The sequence below is a fragment of the Mus pahari genome, chromosome 23 (genome assembly GCF_900095145.1).
Source record: "Mus pahari chromosome 23, PAHARI_EIJ_v1.1, whole genome shotgun sequence".
NCBI lineage: Eukaryota > Metazoa > Chordata > Mammalia > Rodentia > Muridae > Mus > Mus pahari.
The window spans coordinates 24,872,058-24,892,357 of NC_034612.1; the positions used below are offsets into that span (position 1 = coordinate 24,872,058).

At 45.3% G+C, this 20,300-nt stretch overlaps 2 protein-coding genes across 6 annotated transcripts; both read right to left on the minus strand.

Moving 5' to 3' along the window:
- Positions 1-1,442: 1,442 nt before the first annotated feature.
- Nupr2 (nuclear protein 2, transcriptional regulator) lies at positions 1,443-4,210 on the minus strand. Of its 2 annotated transcripts, XR_003842977.1 has the most exons (3): positions 3,822-4,210; positions 1,788-1,845; positions 1,443-1,639 (listed from the first exon to the last, which is right to left on the minus strand). XR_003842977.1 is itself a non-coding variant. In XM_029533919.1 (2 exons), the coding sequence occupies exon 1, from the start codon at positions 4,161-4,163 to the stop codon at positions 3,843-3,845; it is 321 nt and encodes a 106-aa protein (XP_029389779.1). In that variant the 5' UTR covers positions 4,164-4,175; the 3' UTR covers positions 1,589-1,639; positions 3,822-3,842. The 2 variants fall into 2 exon arrangements, 1 of the variants encoding a protein (XP_029389779.1); XM_029533919.1 differs by lacking the exon at positions 1,788-1,845 and having other exon boundaries at positions 1,589-1,639; positions 3,822-4,175.
- Positions 1,443-17,247, minus strand: Chchd2 (coiled-coil-helix-coiled-coil-helix domain containing 2). Of its 4 annotated transcripts, none has more exons than XM_029533917.1 (4): positions 17,124-17,209; positions 12,705-12,954; positions 11,886-12,036; positions 1,443-1,639 (listed from the first exon to the last, which is right to left on the minus strand). In XM_029533917.1, the coding sequence occupies exons 1-4, from the start codon at positions 17,171-17,173 to the stop codon at positions 1,599-1,601; spliced, it is 492 nt and encodes a 163-aa protein (XP_029389777.1). In that variant the 5' UTR covers positions 17,174-17,209; the 3' UTR covers positions 1,443-1,598. The 4 variants fall into 4 exon arrangements, with proteins under 4 accessions (XP_029389777.1, XP_029389778.1, XP_021042508.1 ...); XM_029533918.1 differs by lacking the exon at positions 1,443-1,639 and adding an exon at positions 4,349-4,371; XM_021186849.1 differs by lacking the exon at positions 1,443-1,639 and adding an exon at positions 9,126-11,087 and having other exon boundaries at positions 17,124-17,247.
- Between the last annotated feature and the right edge of the window lie 3,053 nt (positions 17,248-20,300).

The window sequence follows — 20,300 nt, forward strand, 5'->3', positions numbered from 1 at the left end:
AAGATGGGGACAGCAGCACCCATGTCAAAGAACTGTTGTGAGACAAGAGAACCCAGAGACTGTTGAATATCACCTGCTGTTAGTGTTGGCACAGGGTTTCACCCACTCCAGCCTGGCCCTCAACTCACAATCAATGATAATAAACTTCTAATCTTTGGATCTGTAACTCCCAAGTCCTGGAACTTCAGGCACATGCTACTACCACATGCCCAATTAATGCAGGTTCTATGGCTTGAATCCTGAGCATCAGGCATACTAAACACACTTTCTACCAATTGAACTACATCTCTGACAATATCTTTTTTTTTAAGATTTATTTATCTATTTTATGTATATGAGTACACTGTAGTTGTACAGATGGTTGTGATTCACCATGTGGTTGCTGGGATTTGAACTCAGGACCTGTAGAAGAGCAGTCAGTGCTCTTACCCGCTGAGCCATCTCGCCAGCCCCTCTGACAATATCTTATTGTAACACATCTTAAAACCTTCAGCTTGATGCCAGGCAGTGGTGACACATGCCTTTAATCCCAGCACTTAGGATGCAGAGGCAGACAGATTTCTGAGTTCAACACAGCCTGGTCTACAGAGTGAGTTCCAGGACAGCCAGAGCTATACAGAAAAACCCTGTATCGAAAAACCAACCAACCAACCAACAAACAACAGCAGCAAAACCTTCAGCCTGGTATGGTGGTGTGTGCACACATTAACTTCAGCACGCAGGAGGCAGAGGCAGAGGCAGAGGTAGGCAGATCTCTTGTGAGTTTTTGGCCAGCCCAGTTTAATAGCAAGTTTTAGGATAGCTATACTTACCTAGAGAGACCCTGTCTCATTCCCTCCCCTAAACCAAATCCAAACTTTCAGAAATGACATTTGTGTAGAATTCTTTCTTGTACAACATCCTATCTTGGGTCTCTCCATTTCACTGTGGTGTTAGTGGTGGTGGTGGTGGTGGTGGTGGTGGTGGTGGTGGTGGTGTGTGTGTGTGTGCATGCACAAGTGTGTGCATGTGCACAAGTGCCTGCGTCCCCCTTCATCCCTCCTCCCACCCCACCCCCGCATTCAAGTGCATGAAGGTGCCCATGTAGAGGCCAGTATCACTATACATAGTGCTTCCTTAGGACATATCTATCCTTTTTAAAGGCCTGGAACACATACATTAGGCTATGCCGACTAGCCAGTGAGCCCCAGGGATCTGCCTCTTCCTCCCAAAGGGTAGAATTTGAAGTGTGGGCCATTACACCCAGCTTTTCAAAAACATGGCTTTTAAGGATCGAACTCCGGTCCTCGGGCTTTTTTGCTGCAATCACTTTCGCAAACCAGTTACCTCCTGAGCTTCTGATCACCTCATTATATGTCAGAGCCCAGAGTTGTAAACTGGAGACCTCCACAGTAACTGAGGGTGGAGGAGGGGGAGGGGAAAAAAAGCCAGAAGAGTTAAAATACATTCTTGCTGTTCTCTTTTAATTGGAAAACCCTAAAAGGGCATACCCACTAGGAAACTACTTACTTAATAATTAATTAGTGAGGAAAAACACTAGAGCAGTAAAACTTAAAACCCTGTCAAAAAGTCCAGTTGACTAGCACGGAGGATCTCGGTTACAGCTGGAAAATACTTTTTAACAGGTCTTTCAGGTTTCCTGTAGGAAATAAGACAGAGACAAAAAAAAAAAAAAATCAATGATTTCCCCAAGTCTTAGGAGGAGCACTAGACACTAGAAGGTATTTTATTTTTTCTCCTCTGGAGATGAGGTGGCTCACACTAGCTCATGGGATTCTGAAACTCACAATAATGCCCAGGCGGGACTCCAACTCAAGCAACTCAAGATCCTCCTGTCTCAGGTTCCTGAGTGAAAGCAAAAGAGGTCAGTCACTAGTAGGTTGTTTATATATATATATATATATATATATATATATATATAATTTATTTATTTTTTTAAGATTTATTTTATTTATATGGGTACACTGTCGAGATCTTCAGACACACAAGAAGAGGGCATCGGATCCCATTACAGATGGTTGTGAGCCACCCTTTGGTTGCTGATAATTGAACTCAGGACCTCTGGAAGAGTAGTCAGTGCTCTTAACCACTGAGCCATCTCTCCAGCCCTAATTTGTTTATTTTATACATGTGAGTACACTGACGCTGTCTTCAGACATACCAGAGGAGGGCATGCCATTACAGAGGGTTGTGAGGCACCCTTTGGTTGCTGATAATTGAACTCAGGAACACTGGAAGAGCAGTCAGTGCTCTTAACCGCTGAGCCATCTCTCCAGCCATATATAAAGATGGCGTCTGGCTGGCCTCCAGCTATGTGACTAAGGATAAGGATAACCATGAACTTTCTGGTTCTCAAGCCTCTATCTTTCCCTAATACTAAGATGAGAGTCCTATTTACAGAGTGCCAGAGATTAATCCCAGAGTCTTATGCTTACTAAGTGAAAACTATCAACTCAACTGTGGTCTCAGCCTCCCCTTTCCTGTCTCCCATAGCTCAGGCTGGCCCCATACTATGTAGCCAATGATCGTGAACTTTTAAATGTCTTGTTCATTTTTATGTGTCTAAGTGCCCAAATGTCTGTGTCATATACATGCAGTGTCCTCAGATGGCAGAATAGGGATCCCCCTTAAACTTGAGCTACAGATGGTAATGAGGCATCTAATACAGGTGCAGGGATCCTAAAAGGCTAGAGCTGTGTGAGCCATCTCTCCAGCCTCTGACCTTTGAACTTCTGACCCCCCTCTTTCACTTTGCTAGTTCAAAGAGGCATAGAGGTGGGCTCTATCATGCCCAGCTTCTGCTGGTTTGCTGGGTTTTGGTTCTGTCAACTCAACATAAACTACAGTCATCTGGGAAGATACCTCCATTGTCAGACTGGCCTGGAGACAAGTCAGTGAAGGCATTTTTCTCAATGACCAACTCGCTATGGGCGGTATCACCCTAGGCTGATAGTCCTGGGAGGTACAAGAAAGATAAATGAACATGAACCTCTGGGAACTGTGCTTTTAGCTCCTGTCTCTGGGTTCCTGCCCTGACTTCAGGAAGGGAACTAAGTTTTAAGGTGAAATAAACCCTTTCCTGCCCAAGTTGCAAGCAAAAGTTCACAGTGTTTATTACAGCGACTGGAAGCAAACAAGGAGTGGGGAGACAGTTTTGTTTTGGGACAGTGCCTCAGAGAGTGTTCCTGGTTGGCCTTGAACTCCAGCAGTCTCCTGAGGCCAGAGGCCGGAGATGGATCACAGGTGTGAGCCATCCTGCCAGCACGGATTTCCTCACATTTCCCTCTATGTCCAATGGAGACTTTTCTCACACAATTGCAAACTTTCAAAGGGTGGAGACTTTCACCAGCAGCCAGGAAACCCCGGGGTCGGGGATCGGGAGCCTGCAGAGTTATGACTAATGCTGGGAAGCCTCAGAAGCAGATGACGGGTGAACATGGTGGCACGGACCTGTCATCTCCGGACTAGAGAGGTTGAGGTTTGCCACACACCATGGCATCCCGGGCTACAACGGGCATCATCAATAAAACAAAAACCACACAGCATTTGAAGGTAAATGCTGGAGGGGTGACGAGTTCGAGGTCAGTTTAGGAGACAGTGTCAGAAAAGAGAAGAAAAGGAAAGGAAAAGAGAAGAGACGAGAGGGGGGGGGGGAAAGAATTGGACATTGTGGCGCATGTCTTATCATCCCAGCCCTTGGAAGCTGGATGCAGGACAATCTGGTGTCCAAGGTCATCCTCCGCTACACACTGAGTTCGAGGTCGGCCTGAGATAGACATTTTACTCCCTACCCCCCACCCACGGGCTCGGCCTGCCCATACCCGCTCAGGCGTGGCGTGTGCTCAGGCCAGGCGTGTGCGCGGCCGCGGTTGCAGCTGGCGCTGGCGCCGCTTGCGCTGCCCGTTGAGCAGTATCTGTGCCACCTTGCGCTCGTGGCCGCCGGGCACCGGGTAGTTGGTGCGTAGCTGCTGCTCGCGCCGCGTCCGGCCCTTGCTGCGTCCAGCCCCAGAGGCCGGGAAGTCACGCAGGTAGTAGTAATCCAGGCACTCGTACAGCTCCTCTTCGAAGCCGACGGTGGGCAGCGCCTCCGGCGGCGGCGGCGGCGGCGGCGGGCGGGCTCGAGTCCGTGGGCGGGAGACAGAAGGACGAGCTAGAGAGTCCATCGCCGATGCGCTCCGCCCGCCGCCGCCGCTGGCTACTCCGGCCGGAAGGCCCCGCCCAGTGCTCCTATTGGCTCCGCTGTAGGGGGCGCTCTGTGACCTCACAGGGGGCGTGGCTTCCATGCTTCTTTGTTCCAGATGGGGAATTGTGTTTCTTGGGGGTCCAGAATTGTAAATAAGTATAATAAACCTGGTTCCGCTGGTTAAAAACCTGAAGGGACGGAACAGGGGAATGTGACTCAGTGGGTAGAGTGCTAGCATGCACAAAGGCCTGGGTTCCATCCCCAGCACTGTATAAGTCAGGTGTGGTTGTGCACACACCTATAATCCTAAAAGCGAGGACCTCTGGCCAAATGTATTTGCTAGCCCAGTTTGGGTTCATTTTTGCAAAAGAAAACTGGCTTGCTGAATTGCTTTAGCTTTGTTCTTGTGACAAGAAAATCCTCTTTTCGACATTACTTTTTCATTGTTATAACCAAATGTTTGGTAATAATCAATATACGAAAGGGATTTTGTTTTTGTTTTTGTTTTTGTATTTTTTTAGCTCACAGTTTGAGAATACAATCAGCGAAGAAGACACGGTGGGCAGGATCATGAGGCTACTTATTCTTATCTGCATACATCCATCAGGAAACAAAGAGGAATTCTAGCATCTTGCTTGCTTTTTTTGGTACCCCCTCCATTTTTATTCAAGTTCTCAGCCTACTGGATGGTGCTGCTACATTCAGAGTGGGTTGTCTCTCCCCAATCTATAATCTCTGGAAATTCCCTCAACAAACTCACGAAAAGGCATGCCTCATAAGTTGAGAAGACAGACTTACTAGACATCACAAATAGCATGTTTGAGCCAAGGGGCTGGATACAGTTTAGTGGTTATGATCTTGTAGACGATCTGGGTTCTACTCCCAACACTCACATGGTACCCCACAACTGTCTACAACTCCAGTCCCAAGGAACCTGAAGCCCTTTTCTGGCTTCCTGGGGGGCATACATACAAGCAGGCAAAACACTCATTCACATAAATAAATGCGTATAAATTTAAAAGTAACGTGTGTGCACATGGATGTCTAAGGATAGTCTCTGGAAATCTATTCTCTCCTCCCACCCAGTGGGTCCTGTGGGTTGAACTCAAAACCTCAGGCTTGGCGACATGCACCTTTATCTGATGAACTATCTGAATGGCCCCCACATAACTGATTTAAAGAAAAGCAATCATTAATAGGTATCATTCTTAAAGAAGCACGGATATTGGACTTAACAAAGTACCTTGAAGATTAATCCCAGGGTCTCAGACACACTAAGCACTACCACTCTGCTAATCTTCAGGTTTATCAGTGTACAACAGTAATGATAGCATTTAGGAAGAAGCAAAGGCACGCAGGTCTCTGTGAATTCAAGGCCAGCTTTGTTTACATAGGGAGCTCCAGGCCAGCAAGGACTACATAAATGAGCCCACGTCTCAAAACAAACATAATGATGTTAGTTAGACTCAGTGGGGTAGTAGTGGCTGGTACAAGCCTGTAGTGCTAGCTCTTAAGTGGTTGACACAGAGGGATTACCTCAAGTTCCAGGCTAGTCAGGGCTGCAAGGTGAAATCTTGTTTCAAAAAAGAGAAGACGAAGAAGAAGAAGAAGAAGAAGAAGAAGAAGAAGAAGAAGAAGAAGAAGAAGAAGAAGAAGAAGAAGAAGAAGAAGAAGAAAGAATCCTCCACACATATAATCTAACCCCAAGAATGCTGACTGACAGCTAAAGTAAAAGCATGAAGAGAGTTAAAGGTGGAGCATGCTTGTAATCCCAGCACTCAGGAGGGAAAGGCAAGCGGATGTCTATGAGTTCGAGGCCAGCCTGGTCTGGTCTAGAGAGTTCTAGGACATCCAGGGCTACACAGTGGAAATACTGTCTTGAAAAAACAAAACAAAACAAAAAACTAACAAACAACAAAAAGTTAAAGGGAGTCCAATGTGTGAGTATCTGTGAGGTCCACGACAGCCAGGGCTACATGGGGAGGCTGTCTCAAACACTGCAGTGACATGACTCATGCCTGTAACCCCAGCACGGATGGCAAGAGAACAAGTTTAAGGTCATTCTTAGCTACAGATCTTGAAACAAACAAGTCTTCGGAGATGGCTAAGTGAGCAAGTGCATTTATTGTTCAAGCATTGCTCGAGCATGTATGTGTGCGCGCGCGCACACACACACACACACACACACAAATAACAAAAAATAAAAACAGCTCTTTGAGGGTTAGCAAGATGGCTTAATAGATCTAGAAGCACTTCTATACAGATCTGATGACCGAGTTTCATCCCCAGATGGCATAAGGTGGCAGGACACACACCCATACCCACATCAAACTCACTCGTTTACTCTAAGTGGTATTTTGATTTGAATGAGATTTCCGGTCCCCAAGAGTTTTCCTCAGAGCTATACACACAGAGGCACAAGTACACACTCTCACATACAACTCACTCGTTTACTGTTCATGGTAGCTAAAGTCTCTCAGTAGAAGTTTGTCTTTTTGTTTTCTTGAAACACAGTTTCTCTATGTAGCCCCGTGGAAATGGCTTTGTAGAGCAGGCCTGACTCTGCCTCCCAATTAAAGGTTGGGATTAAAGGTGTGCACACAATGCCCGGCCCTTTTAAAAAATTCTTTCATTTGTTTTGAGGCAGGGTCTCACTCTGTAGCTCTGGCTGGTCTGTAAGACAGGTGGCATCGTCTCTGGCACTGGAGGTGGGCTTTCATTTCTGTCCTGTCTCAGTTTACCGACTCGGCTTCCTACTTACAGTAGAGGCTGTGAGCTCTCAGCATCTTACTCCAGCCACCCTGCCTACTGCTTGCTGCTTCCAAGCCATGAAGAACTTAACCCTCTGAAACTGTAACCCCAAATAAAGTCTTCTGTAAGTTGCCTTGGTCATGGTGTTTTATCACAGCAACAGTGCAGTGACTAATACAGTTGGTTTCTAGACAGGGTCTCACTGTATGGCTCTGATTAGCCATGAACTCAAGAGGCCCGCTTGCCTCTGCCTCCAAAGTGCTGTGATTAAAGACATGGAACACCACACCTGACCCAAATAAATGGATAAAAAAATTAAAAATTAGCAATTTTTTTAAATTTACTTATTATTATATGTAAGTACACTGTAGCTATCTTTAGATGCACCAGAAGAGGGAGTCCGATCTTGTTAAGGATGGTTGTGAGCCACCATGTGGTTGTTGGGATTTGAACTCAGGACCTTCAGAAAAGCTGTCAGTGCTCTTACCCGCTGAGCCATCTCACCAGCCCTATTTTTTGTTTTTTCCAGACAGGTTTTCTCTGTGTAGTTCTGGCTGTCCTGGAACTCACTTTATAGACCAGGCTGGCCTAGAACTCAGAAATCCGCCTGCCTCTGCCTCCCAAGTGCTGGGACTAAAGGTGTGCGCCACCACTGCCCAGCCCAGAATTTATTTATTTTATGGAACAGAATTTATTTATGGGAAGTGGAGTTGAGGAGGGAGGAAAGAGGAGAGAGAGAGAGAGAGAGAGAGAGAAAGAGAGAGAAAGGGGGAGGGGAGGGGGAGGGAGAAAGAGAAGGGGCAGAGAATAAGAGCTACATTTTCTGATGGGTTGTGACTTATACAAGGTCTTCTCAATGTAGGAAAGAATCAAGGCTAATATAATGTGCTAGCTGGTTTTTGTCAACTCAACGCCAAAGAGAATTATCTGAGACAATTGAGAAAATGTCTCCAGAAGATTGTCTGTAGGGCATTTTTTTTTTCAAGACAGGGTTTCTCTGTGTAGCCCTGGCTGTCCTGGAACTCACTTTGTAGACCAGGCTGGCCTCAAACTCAGAAATCTGCCTGCCTCTGCCTTCTGAGTGCTGGGATTAAAGGTGTGTGCCACCACGCCTGGCTTCATTTTTTTTTTTTAAATTAAAACAAATTTATTTAGGTGTGGATAATAGCTCAGCGATTAAGAGCACTGGTTGTCTTCCAGAGGTCCTGAGTTCAATTCCCAGCAGCCACATGGCAGCTCACACGTGTCTGAAACTCCACCTCCAGGAGTTCTGACACCTTTACACAGATACAGATGCAGGTCAAACACCAATGCACATCAAACAAAAATAATGAAAAAGATTCAGTTAGTTCATGTGGATGAGTGTTTTTGCCTGCATGTGTATATATGTATGCACTTGCAAAAAGATTTAGTTAGTTCATGTGCATGACTAGTTTGCTGGCACATGTGTATGTGTTGCACATGCGTGTCTGGTGCCTGGATTCAGAAGATAACAGCAGGTCCCCTGGGACTGTCTTTATGGATAAATCAGTTCTTTTTTTTTTTTTTTCTCCTTTGGTTTTTCGAGACAGGGTTTCTCTGTGTAGCCCTGGCTGTGGCCTGGAACTCACTCTGTAGACCAGGCTGGCCTCGAACTCAGAAATCCGCCTGCCCCTCCCTCCCGAGTGCTGGGATTAAAGGCGTGCGCCACCACTGCCTGGCTTGCAATCCTTTAATTCGGTTCCTCGTGCTATGGTGGTGACTCCCAGCCCTAAGGTAATTTTTCATTGCTATGTAGTAACTGTAATTTTGGTACTGTTATGAATAGCGTAAATACAATATGCAGGATGTATTTTCATTATTATAAATTGAACATAATCAAAGCATAGTGATTAATCACAAAAAAACGGTTATGTACTTATATATTGTAAAATTTTTGGTTTTTGTTTCTGTTCTTTGGGTCTTTTTTTTTTTTTTTTTAATAAAGATTTATTTATTATATATAAGTACACTGTAGCTGTCTTCAGACACTCCAGAAGAGGGTGCCAGATCTATTTACGGATGGATGTGAGCCACCATGTGGTTGCTGGGAATTGAACTCAGGACCTTCGGAAGAGCAGTCAGTGCTCTTAACCGCTGAGCCATCTCTCCAGCCCCCTTTTTTTGTTTTGTTTTGTTTTGTTTTGTTTTGTTTTGTTTTTTTGAGACAGGGTTTCTTTGTGGAAATATTTATTACTAATTACAAACACATGAGATTTTTGTCTTGAAGCACGGTGTGGCATGCTTAACAGTCTTAATGTCATGACATAAACTACACTGCTACATTTCAGGACACTGTGCATAAAAAGCCAACCTCAGTGTGAAGGTTGAGACTGCTTCTTTCTCACCAGATCCGAAATTCTCGGGGTGGTCTTTGCCAGAGCACAGCGAAGATCATCTTCCACCACAAGTCGACTTCTGTATTTAGACTTGATAACCAACAAGCTGGAGAACCCTGTTTCACACAGATATGTGGTTGGAAAAGGAAGGAGGAGGCGCAACACCGTCTCAGACAGAACAGGATATGACTGCAAACACTTGACCCAGAACTGTGTGACTGGCATTGCGGAGAAATCGGCTCTCACAGCGTCACTGTTGGTAAGTCTGATGAACTCCTCTTGGGCTGTCTCGGGAACATCTTCAGCTTTGACTGTGAATGGGCTCCTGGCTAGTGCAAACGGGACCTCGGGGAGACTTGGAAAGTACCAGGAAATTTCACCTGCAAGCATGTCCAAGTGTTCTTTCACGGAAATCACCACTGTAATCCTTTTGTGCGGTTCAATGTCATGTTCCTCAAAGAAAGCGGATAAGGTAGGCAACATGTACATTTTATTTTCATCCAATTTTTTTTGCCAGAGTTGAAGTTTCATTTGGAATGAGTGGATCTTCTCAGATAAATCCAGGCAGGTTGAATTTGGTCCTTGCAGTGATAAATTCAACTCATTCAAAATGGTAAAGATGTCCACCAGATAGGCTATTTTCTGCAATTCACTGTGATCACTGAAAAGTGCTTCGAACTGCCTTATCGCTTTCTGATTAAAAAACATTTTGAGCTCATCACGGAGCTCAAAGATACGTTTTAGAACGTTTCCTCTTGACAACCATCTCCCTTCAGTATGAAGGAGCAGGGTTTTGCTTGGCCCATCTAAATCATTGCAGAGTTGCAGAAACAGTCGACTGTTCAAAGAACTCGCCTTTACGAAATTGACAGAACTCAGGACACTTTTCAGTACTTCCTGTAAGTCTTGGGGCAGCGTCTTCATTGCTAATGTTTGCAGATGAATCATACAATGAGCTCCAATGGCCTTTGGTGACTCATTTAGGACCAGACGCTGAAACCCAGATTGACATCCCAGTGTGGCTGGAGCACCGTCTGTGCAGACACCACAGATGCTTTCCCAAGAGATCTTATGCTGTCTCAGAAATGAGCCAACTGTCTCAAATACATCAAGGGCAGTAGCTGTCCTTTCAAGAGGTTTGCAGCAAAGAAACTCATCTTTAAAGTCACCATCATTAATATACCTCACGTAAACCATTAACTGTGAACAGTTTGCAACGTCTGTCGATTCATCGAGCTGGATACTGAATATTGGAAGTGGAGCAGATTTAATTTCCTGGATCACCTGATCAAGAATATCAGCAGACATGTCATGTATTCTTCTTCGGACAGTGTCATTTGATAAGGAGACTGCACTCAGTTTTGTAACAAATTCGTCTCCGATCATGACGCGAACGCTGTCCTTGGCCACCGGGAACAGTAAGTGCTCTGCAAAGGTGTGTGGTTTCATATCTCTGGCGATTCTGAGGGCCACCAAATAGGAAGTTTCCACGGCCGCCACGTTCTGTTTGTTGGCCTTGCTGCCAGGGTCAGCTCTGGCTTTCTTGAGCCCATCAGCTTTGCTTCTGAAATAGTTGGTATCCTTGCCGGCCAAGTTGGAATGCTTGCTCTCAAAATGGCGTTTCAGTTTGTTGGGTTTCATCGACTCTGCTGACAGAACCACCCCACAAATGACACACTGTGGCCTCTCAATTCCTACTGTGATGGTTGAGGTAAAACCATACTGTAAAAAACCCTCGTTATATTTTCTTCTCTTAACGTTCCTCTCTCCGTGATCCACTGGCCTGGGATGGTCTACTAATGAAAACAACCCATAACAATAGCTTTAATAACACAAAGGACAGTACATAGCATAGATCAGCCAATGTAGTGCATTAATGTGTCCTATGGTTTACCATTCTCTATGAGTTCCTGTCATTCGGTTTTGTTTACATACCTGTTATTATCACAAGGGGGAAGTATTCAGCAACCATAGCTGAATATATATTTTTTTTCCTCTTTTTTTTTTTTTTTGTGGTTTTTCGAGACAAGGTTTCTCTGTATAGCCCTGGCTGTCCTGAACTCACTCAATCCCAGAGGCAGGCTGATCTCTGTGAGTTTGAGGCCAGCCTGGTCTACAGAGTGAGTTCTAGGACAGCCAGGGCTACACAGAAAAACCTGGTCTCAAAAGTCAAACCAAACCACAACAACAACAACAACAACAACACCCCCAATCAGCACCCAGACTAAGTTCCTGCGATTTGATTATTTTTTTCTGCAGTACTTGATGACTTTACATTTACCCAGTAATTACGACTCACAAATTGTCCTTTTACCTCCAATATTCCTGCTTTCAACACAGTAGCTGCTCTCTTCACTTGGGCCTGGTCCACTTAGTACATTATGGTGCCAACCCTGTCACATACACCTGTAATTGATCAGGGTGGATATGACGGGGTTGGTGAGTTGATGTCATCTCGCTGCTGAGTACATGTGGATGAACTCCTATGAAAAGGTCTTTCACCCCCAAAGAGGTCTCAGCCTACAGGCTACAACCCAACCACTACCCTACAGGGTTCAGGACCATCACCCTGAGCAGAGGGACAAGTCACCTACCATTTGCAATCCTGCACTGCCGCAGCACCTCATTGAAGCCCTCACAGAGCTTGACATCGCTCTGGTTCTGAGCACACTCCAGAAACTGCTTGATCTCTAGAGAGCAAGGTCCAAAAGACTGCTGGTTCTGCAGCTGGGCTCCCTGAGGCTCCTGCAAAGACACAACGTCTTGTGTTAAGATCAGAAAGCATAGGGCGCCACACAAGGGCAGGGCTCACAGGGGAAACAAGTGGAGAAAGGTGCAAATTTAGTGCCACCCAGGAACAGGGCAGTGAAAACAATGTAAACAAAGATGTCCACGCCAAGTCAAAACCAAAAGAAACAAATGCCAAATCACATCATCTGGGAACGTAAATGGGAGTGGGTTTGGGTCACACAGTGAAGACTCTGTCGCCAAAAGCAACAACAGGAACCCAGTATAAGTGTAGTCAAGATAAATACCAAGGCAGGAGGCTTGCTATGAGTTCAAGGCTTGCTTGAGTGAGATTCTCTCAAGAAGTGCCCATGGGGAGACCGACCAAGCACTGGCTGTCTTCCCTTCACCACTCTCTCTTATTACAGGGCCTCTCACCAAACCAGAAACTACTTATTTCGTCTCAACAGGCTAGCCAGCCCTTCTGTGGGAACTGCCTGTCTCCGCCCCACAATGCACGAGTTACAGGTATGTATGGCTATGCCTGACTTTTTGTGGGCTCATAGGATTTGAACTCAGGTCCTCATGGCATCAGCATAAATGCTTATTCATTGAAGATGCTCGCCAGCTGCCAACCCATCTCAGAAAAGAAAAGCACAGAAAGGAGAAGCTGCCCCAAAGCTCACCTGGTAAGTGATGCTGGGCTTTGCGGGCTCAGCACTACCACCTCCGCTGAAGCCCCCAGTGATGGCGTGACCCAGGGTGTGCCCCACTGCGGAGCCCACAGCCACTCCGGCCGCAGTGGTAGCCATCTGGGCCATCAGGCCTGGCTGCCGGGGTGCAGCGGCAGGTGAGCCAACTGCAGATGGTGTGGCTGCTGCTGGAGGCTGAGCTGAAGGTGCTCTTTTGGGAGCAGCCCTCATCTGAGGGGCCCGGCTAGAAAAGAACAAAACTTCTCAGTTCCCAGACAAATGGCTTAGCAACCTACTGAAGAGACCCAACGAGGCCAGGTCTGCTGGCACACACCTGTTATCCCAGCACTGAGAAGGCAGAGACAGGGAGAAGCAGCAGGTGAGGGTCACCTCACCCTCAGCGACACAGTGACTTATTTCCTCTTCTACATGCTATATTATTCTTTCTTTCTTTCTTTCTTTCTTTCTTTCTTTCTTTCTTTCTTTCTTTCTTTCTTTCTTTATTGAGACAGGGTTTCTCTGTGTAGCCCCGGCTGTCCTGGAACTCACTCTGTAGACCAGGCTGGCCTCGAACTCAAAAATTCACCTGCCTCTGCTTCTGGAGTGCTGGGACTAAAGGTGTGTGCCACCACGCCCGGCTCATGCTACATTATTCTATTGAGATTATAATAACTACAGCATCTCTCCCTTCCACATCGTCCCTCCAAACCCCCACACATATACCCCTCCTTGACTGTTGATTTCAAATTTGTGGCTCTTTTGTCATTGTTACTAAATGTACACATGTGTATGCATATGCACTCCTATATACCATCTGCCTCAGTGTGTATGCTCATTTGCATGAGTGTGTTTCCAGGGCCAACCTCTTGGTATTAAATAACTAACTGGGTGTGCTCTAGCTGGGGGAGGGGGGGGAGACTATTTCTCCTGCCCTGGGCAAGCATTGTTTTCTTTATGCAGGGCCGAGGACTCTGGCTTTCCACTGTACACTCTGGCATATTTATTCTCATTCCTGTTCTTCTACACAGTCATTTTAAGGCCAGCCTGAGAATAAATATCCTCCTTACAAAACAAAAAACAAAACAAAACAAAAACCACCAACCTACTAGTCTACTATATATTCATACTTCCTATTCCTACATCAGCCTCAACCAGTGCTGGGATTACAAGCCATTGTGTCACCCTGCCTGGCTTCATTTTCAATCTTTTTACTTTACTGTATTTTATGTGTGTGATTATTTGCCCGCAGGTATATCTGTGTACCATTTGCATTACAGAAGAGGGCATTAGATAACCTGAAATTGGAGTTACAGACGGGGTTAAGCACCATGAGGGTTCTAGGAATCAATCCTGGGTCCTCTGGAAGAGCAGTCCAGCCTCTTTTGTTGTTGGTGGTGGTGGGTTTTTTTCCCCATTTTTTTTATTAGATATTTTCTTTATTTACATTTCAAATGCCATCCCGAAAGTTCCCTATACCCTCNCCCCGCCCCTGCTCCCCTACCCACCCACTCCCCCTTCTTGGCCCTGGCATTCCCCTGTTCTGGGTCATATAAAGTTTGCAAGACCAAGGGGCCTCTCTTCCCAATGATGGCCGACTAGGCCATCTTCTGCTACATATGCATCTAGAGACACGAGCTCAGGGGGTACTGGTTAGTTCATATTGTTGTTCCACCTACAGGGTTGCAGCCCCCTTCAGCTCCTTGGGTACTTTCTCTAGCTCCTCCATTGGGGACCCTGTGTTCCATCCAATAGCTGGCTGTGAGCATCCACTTCTGTGTTTGCCAGGCACTGGCATAGCCTCACAAGAGGCCGCTATATCAGGGTCCCTTCAGCAGAATCTTNCTGNCATNTGCNNTAGTATCTGGGTTTGGTNNCTGNTGANGGGNNGGATNCCCNNATNGGGTAGTNTCTGGATAGTCCATCCTTTCATCTTAGCTCTAAATTTTGTCTCTGTACCTATATCCTTTCATGGGTATTTTGTTCCTTATTCTAAGGAGGAACGAAGTATCCACACGATGGTCTTCCTTCTTGGTTTTCTTGTGTTTTGCTGTTGTTGTTTTTATAGACAGGGTTTCTCTGTGTATACCTGGCTGTCCTGAAACTCACTCTGAAGACCAGGCTGGCTTGAAGGTCAGCGATCCTTCCGCCTCTGCCTCAAAAGTGCCCCAGGAGCCTGCGCCACACCCTCCTGGCATCATTCTAAATCTTTAAACACCCATATCATACACATGCAAGAAGACTATAGAAACTGTATCTATTAGCTGCATATCTATCTATCTGTGTTTATATACACATATATATGTGTGTATATATATGTATGTATATGTGTATATATACATGTATAGCGCATATATATATATATATATATACATATATATATTTGTACATCTATAATATTTTGTTAAGGTTTTAACAACCAAGCACAAACTATTTTGTCTCTTTTTTTGTGACTATTTTCATGACTCCACATGGCCCACAGTATCTCTAAAGGACAGTTATTCCAATATGTCATAAAATCATCAGCTTATTAAAAGTTAGAAAGGAAGATGGAGAGATGGTTCAATAGCTAAAACCAGATACTGGCTTCCACAGGGCCCATGCTCAGTTCCCAGGAGCTCTTAATCGCCCGAAATGAAATTCAGCTAGCTCTAGGCCACTCTACACCTCTGGCCTTCCAAGGCTGACACCCCCACTTCATGTATACACAACCACCTACAGACAATAAAGCTGGAAAGATCCCCAGAGGGCTTATTTAGTCCAATGTTAAACAGCTACTTTGTGTACCAGAATATTTCAGGTCACAGGAGGCAGAGGCAGGAGGACCTCTGTCAACTCAAGGCTATCCCTGTCTACATAGTGAGTTCCAGGACAACAAGAACTCGAGAGTGAGCCAATAGCTTTCATTTTATTCCTCTATCTGTATCAAATAAAATGTCATTGTATTAAAGAAGAAATATCAGACAGGTACTGCCATGGACTCCAGTGGGTCTTCATCTTCCTGATGGTTTAATAATCCCTTTATTACAGTTCTTTATGTTGTAGTGACCAAATATAAAATCATTTTCCTTTCTACTTCAAAACTGTAATTTTGCTGTTATAAAAACCATCCTGTGGGCTGGCGAGATGGCTCAGCGGGTAAAGAGCACTGACTGCTCTTCTGAAGGTCCTGAGTTCAAATCCCAGCAACCACACGGTGGCTCACAACCATCAATAATGAGATCTGATGCCCTCTTTCTGGTGCATCTGAAGTCAGCTACAGTGTACTTATGTATGATAATAAATCTTTCAAAAAATAAATAAACTATCACATAAACATGTTTTGGAGCCAAAGGGGTAGCAACCCACAGGTTTAGACCAGGGACTCTCCCTAACCTAGTTAACATCTGAATTAACATTTCCAGCTGGGGGAGGATGCTGGTGCTGAAATGTCTCACGTTAACTGCCCTGACAACCCACTCCTGACCACCTAAGTTTGATCCTTAGAAAGATCAGCAACCAACTCCCATAAACGGCCCTGTGATCTTCACACAGGCTCCCAGGTGGGACATCTGGAATCTTGATGCTGTCAGGGATTTCCTACTTGGTGTGGACGGGAGATGGCTCAATGGAGCAGCAGTTCTCGACCTGTGGGTCAGGACCACTTTGGGGGTCTAACGACCCTTTCACAGGGCTCGCCTAAGACCAAACTTACAAACTTACAGTTATGATGTAGCAACTACAGTGTGTGTAATATAGATAGATAGATAGATAGATAGATAGATAGATAGATAGATAGATAGATAGATAGATAGATCAGGGTCGCCACAACATACATTGTATTAAAGGATCGCAGCATTAGGGAAGTTGGGACCCATTGTAGTAGCGTATTTACAACTAAGTGTTAGCTATCCTGGACCAAAACGGTGGAAGGAGAGAACTCTAAAATTCTCAAACCTCCACACACAAATAACGAATAATTTTCTTTTATCTTTTTTTTTAATTCTATACACCTTTAAACTCTGTAATCCCAGCCGGAGAAGCGGAGTCAGGGAAATCAGGGAAGGCCGCCCAGGACTTATGACGTTCAAGGCTAGCCTGAGAGACTCAAAAACCCAGTAAGAACAGAACAAAACAAAACAAAAGAACGAAAAACACCCCCAAGAGCTTGACACCTATCAGTCATTCTTTTCTTGCCTCCTCGTAGACTACGCCCTCGACCGCCCTTCCCCCAACCAGTCTAGGGAAAATGTCACGTTTCAGAGTCCTCTCCCGGGGTGCACAGAGCGTGTCCCCGTTGTCCGGGAGTCCGCCCCTGTAGCGGATCCCTTCCCGAGCGCTCCCTCCATCTCACCACCGGTCGCCTTCGCAGCCCTCAAGCTACAGAACCTCTCGCCCTGGCCGCTCGCGCTTGGTCCCCAGCCCCGAGGGTCTCACCCGGCCAGAAGGGTCACCCGCGAAGTGCGGATTCGGCTTCCACGTGGCATCCTCGCTGTCTGCACCTTAAGCGACCAGACACAACAAACTCGGGAACGCCCACGGGCATCCAGCAAGGAGGGAGGAAGGTGGGAGGCGGGGCCTCCGCATGTAGCCAATTAGAGTCCAGGAGAAGCACGAGCGCTGAAGGTCATCGGACGACCCAGACATCAGTAGCCGGCAATGCGGTGCCGCTGCGTACCACGCCGGGAAGTTGCTTGGCGACGAGCTGCTGTCGCTAACGGGAAGTTCCTGAGGTTGCTCTCTCAAATCTTGTCCTTGATTCTCGGATGTATGGTTAGTTTTTTTTTTTTCCTCCGATGGACCACTGGATTCCTCCACTGCCAGGGTGTCCTTTGATTTTGAGATCCTTCTGCCTCAGCATCTCAAGTGAACTGGCTTGGGAGATTACCCGCATGTGCTGCCACGCCCACTGTGAACACATGTTAAACCTGAAAACTGCGAGGATGAAGACTAAACTCACTACTGTCTAATCAAAAGCAAGCTTTATTTTAGAGGTGAATCCAGCATCCAGGATTGGATATCCGGCTGTCTTATCCTAAATTGGGATTTCAGAGAACAGGCCCTCACTGGCTTTTGGGGATTCCTTTTATGGGGGAGCGATAAAAGATTAATAGAAAACAGATGTAAGCATGTTTACAGGGGCCAGAGTATTGACTGTTAGAGATTGTTAGAAAAATACAATGAAACAGGAAGACAAGGATATACATCATATAAATGAGGGGATTTGGGTTTTTTTTATTTCTTGTTTGTTTTTTATTTGTTTGTTTGCAGATTACATCAGAATAAAGAAACAGAAACTTAAATAGAACCCTAGTTTCATAAAGTGTAGGGGCTGAACACAGTGGGTTCCTTAATTTGCAAGGCATGGGCACTTAATACACTGTGGTCCTTAATTTCGAAGGTATATGGACTTGACACAATGTACCCCTTGATTTGCCATGTATGAAGCCCTATTTTGGCCTCATAGTCTCATCTTGGCCTGTTTAACTCTTTCAAATCTTTGACAAGAGAGCAAGCATTGCTTGATGTTGTAGGAGGAGAAACAGGATTCTGGTATTGAGTATCTGGAAGGTGATAAGGTTAATAATTCACCAAAAACACAGAGCTCAAATATTATGATTAATAGGAGACCCATCAGGGGGCCAATGAAGGGAAAGAACCATCTTAGCCAGGAGGGCCAATCGACATGTGCCTTGGAGATATTATTTCTCAATGTAAGTTATCGATTAGGTTATCAATGGTGTTAGAGAAATCTGATATGTTAATACATTTCAGGGAATTGTTGACATCCAAGATTATTCGTGAACAACTGAAAGACTATGGTACCTCTATTTTGTAGGATTGTCATTCTCAACTCTCTAAATTTCTCGCTTAATTTCTGTCAATATCTTTGTTATATAGTATTTAGCTAGTGAGCCAGCTATTTTAGAGGTCTCCCTTTTCATCCCCACAACCAATGAGGGGCAGGTTGTGACTGCTACTGAGGTGGGGTCCAGCAGATGTGGGGAGCCTCCACAGTTTGAGCTCCCTGACCTCTTGATCCTATTAAAAAGACTTTAGAGACTTTCAAAATCTAATAGGTGTGATTCTTCCTATCCCACATATGCCCTTACAACACAGGGTGGGAGCAGGAGAAGTGTTGTTATTCTCACAGATAAAAATCCACCCGGGGGGGGGATCATATTCCCTTGGGGAGTGCATGATTGGAAATGCTGCCGCAGTGGGGAGGGACGTCAGTACAATCAAAGGATAGACAGTGAAGGAAAAAGGCATTATTTAGAAGGCTATCGGCTCTAACCTTGGAAATGTGTATGAGGGCATGGTCCGTTGAGTTCCCTGTCAGGTTGGTATACTGTTATAATGTGTATGAGTGACTTCTTTTTGCAAAGATTTATTTATGTATCTTATGTATATGAGTACACTGTAGCTGTGTTTAAAGAGTTATTTATTTTATTTATATGAGTACACCGTGGCTGTCTTCAGACACACCAGAAGAGGGCATCGGATTCCATTACAGATGGCTGTGAGCCACCATGTAGTTGCTGGGAATTGAACTCAGGACCTCTGGAAGAGCAGTCAGTGCTCTTAACCACAGCCCTAAGTGTGACTTCTAATCAGTCTAGGGTTTTTTGTTTTTGTGTTGTTTTTTTGTTTCAGGAACCCAGGAATTGAAGGATCCCCTTTGGGGATCCCACAAGGGGATACTTGGCGCTAGGTGTCAGCTTGGTATTGAATCAGTGATCGATAGACAGTGGCAGTGTAGACATGTTAATTTCAATGGAAGTGTCTGGGAGCCCTGTTTTCCCTTTTTTATCTCTATACATTCATAATTTCCATTATCAGATTTTATTAAAGAATAATCCTACTGAGGTCTGTATGGTTACCCTAATACAATCCATTCCTTATTTCCACGATCAGATTTTATCCAAGAATAGTTCATCTTGCTGAGGTCTGTATGGTTCCCTGGGAACTGGTCAGTCAAATTAATCCATCTCACTTGCCCTCCTCCCATTTGGGTAAAAAGGGTTTGGTATCCTTTCTTCAGCAAATACTGGGACCTGGCGGGTGGGACCCGTCCCTGGCCTTTCAAAGTAAGATGAAGCTATTTCCTATAACCGGTGTACCTTCCATTCTCCCAGTTAAAACGACAGTCAAGATCAGATCCTAAAGCAAATGGGAGCATAATTGTGAACCAGAGGACAATCATAGCAACAGTCAACAACAGTTTCAAAGATGTAGGAACAGTCTTACATCTCAGAAATCTTAACTTTTAAGGGGCCACATTCAGTCACTGTCTACCTCTTGTTTGTTTGTTTGTTTGCTTGCTTGCTTGCTTGCTTGTTTTTGGAGGCAGGGCTTTTCTGTGTAACCCCGGCTGTCTTGCTCTGTAGACCAGGCTGGCCTCGAACTCAGTAATCTGCCTGCCTTAGCCTCCTGAGTGACTGCTGGAATCCGAGGTGTGTGCCACCACTGCTAGGCTTTCCTTTTCTTTTACTTATGAAAGTCAGAGGACAACTATTCGAGCAGATTCTCACCTACCATGCCTGTGAGAAGTTCAAACTCAGACTCTAGACCTTAGCAGTAAACTTCATCTCACTGATAACCCTTACAGCA

What these genes read in the sequence shown, in the direction of transcription:
- Chchd2 (XM_021186849.1), bottom strand. Translation starts at nt 17,173, where the DNA reads ATGCCACGTGGAAGCCGAATCCGCACTTCGCGGGTGACCCTTCTGGCC. An exon ending in CGGGTGACCCTTCTGGCCGG is followed by an intron (nt 12,955 to 17,123) that starts GTGAGACCCTCG and finishes GTTCTTTTCTAG; the next exon opens with CCGGGCCCCTCAGATGAGGG. An exon ending in AGCCCAGCATCACTTACCAG is followed by an intron (nt 12,037 to 12,704) that starts GTGAGCTTTGGG and finishes GTGTCTTTGCAG; the next exon opens with GAGCCTCAGGGAGCCCAGCT.
- Nupr2 (XM_029533919.1), bottom strand. Translation starts at nt 4,163, where the DNA reads ATGGACTCTCTAGCTCGTCCTTCTGTCTCCCGCCCACGGACTCGAGCC.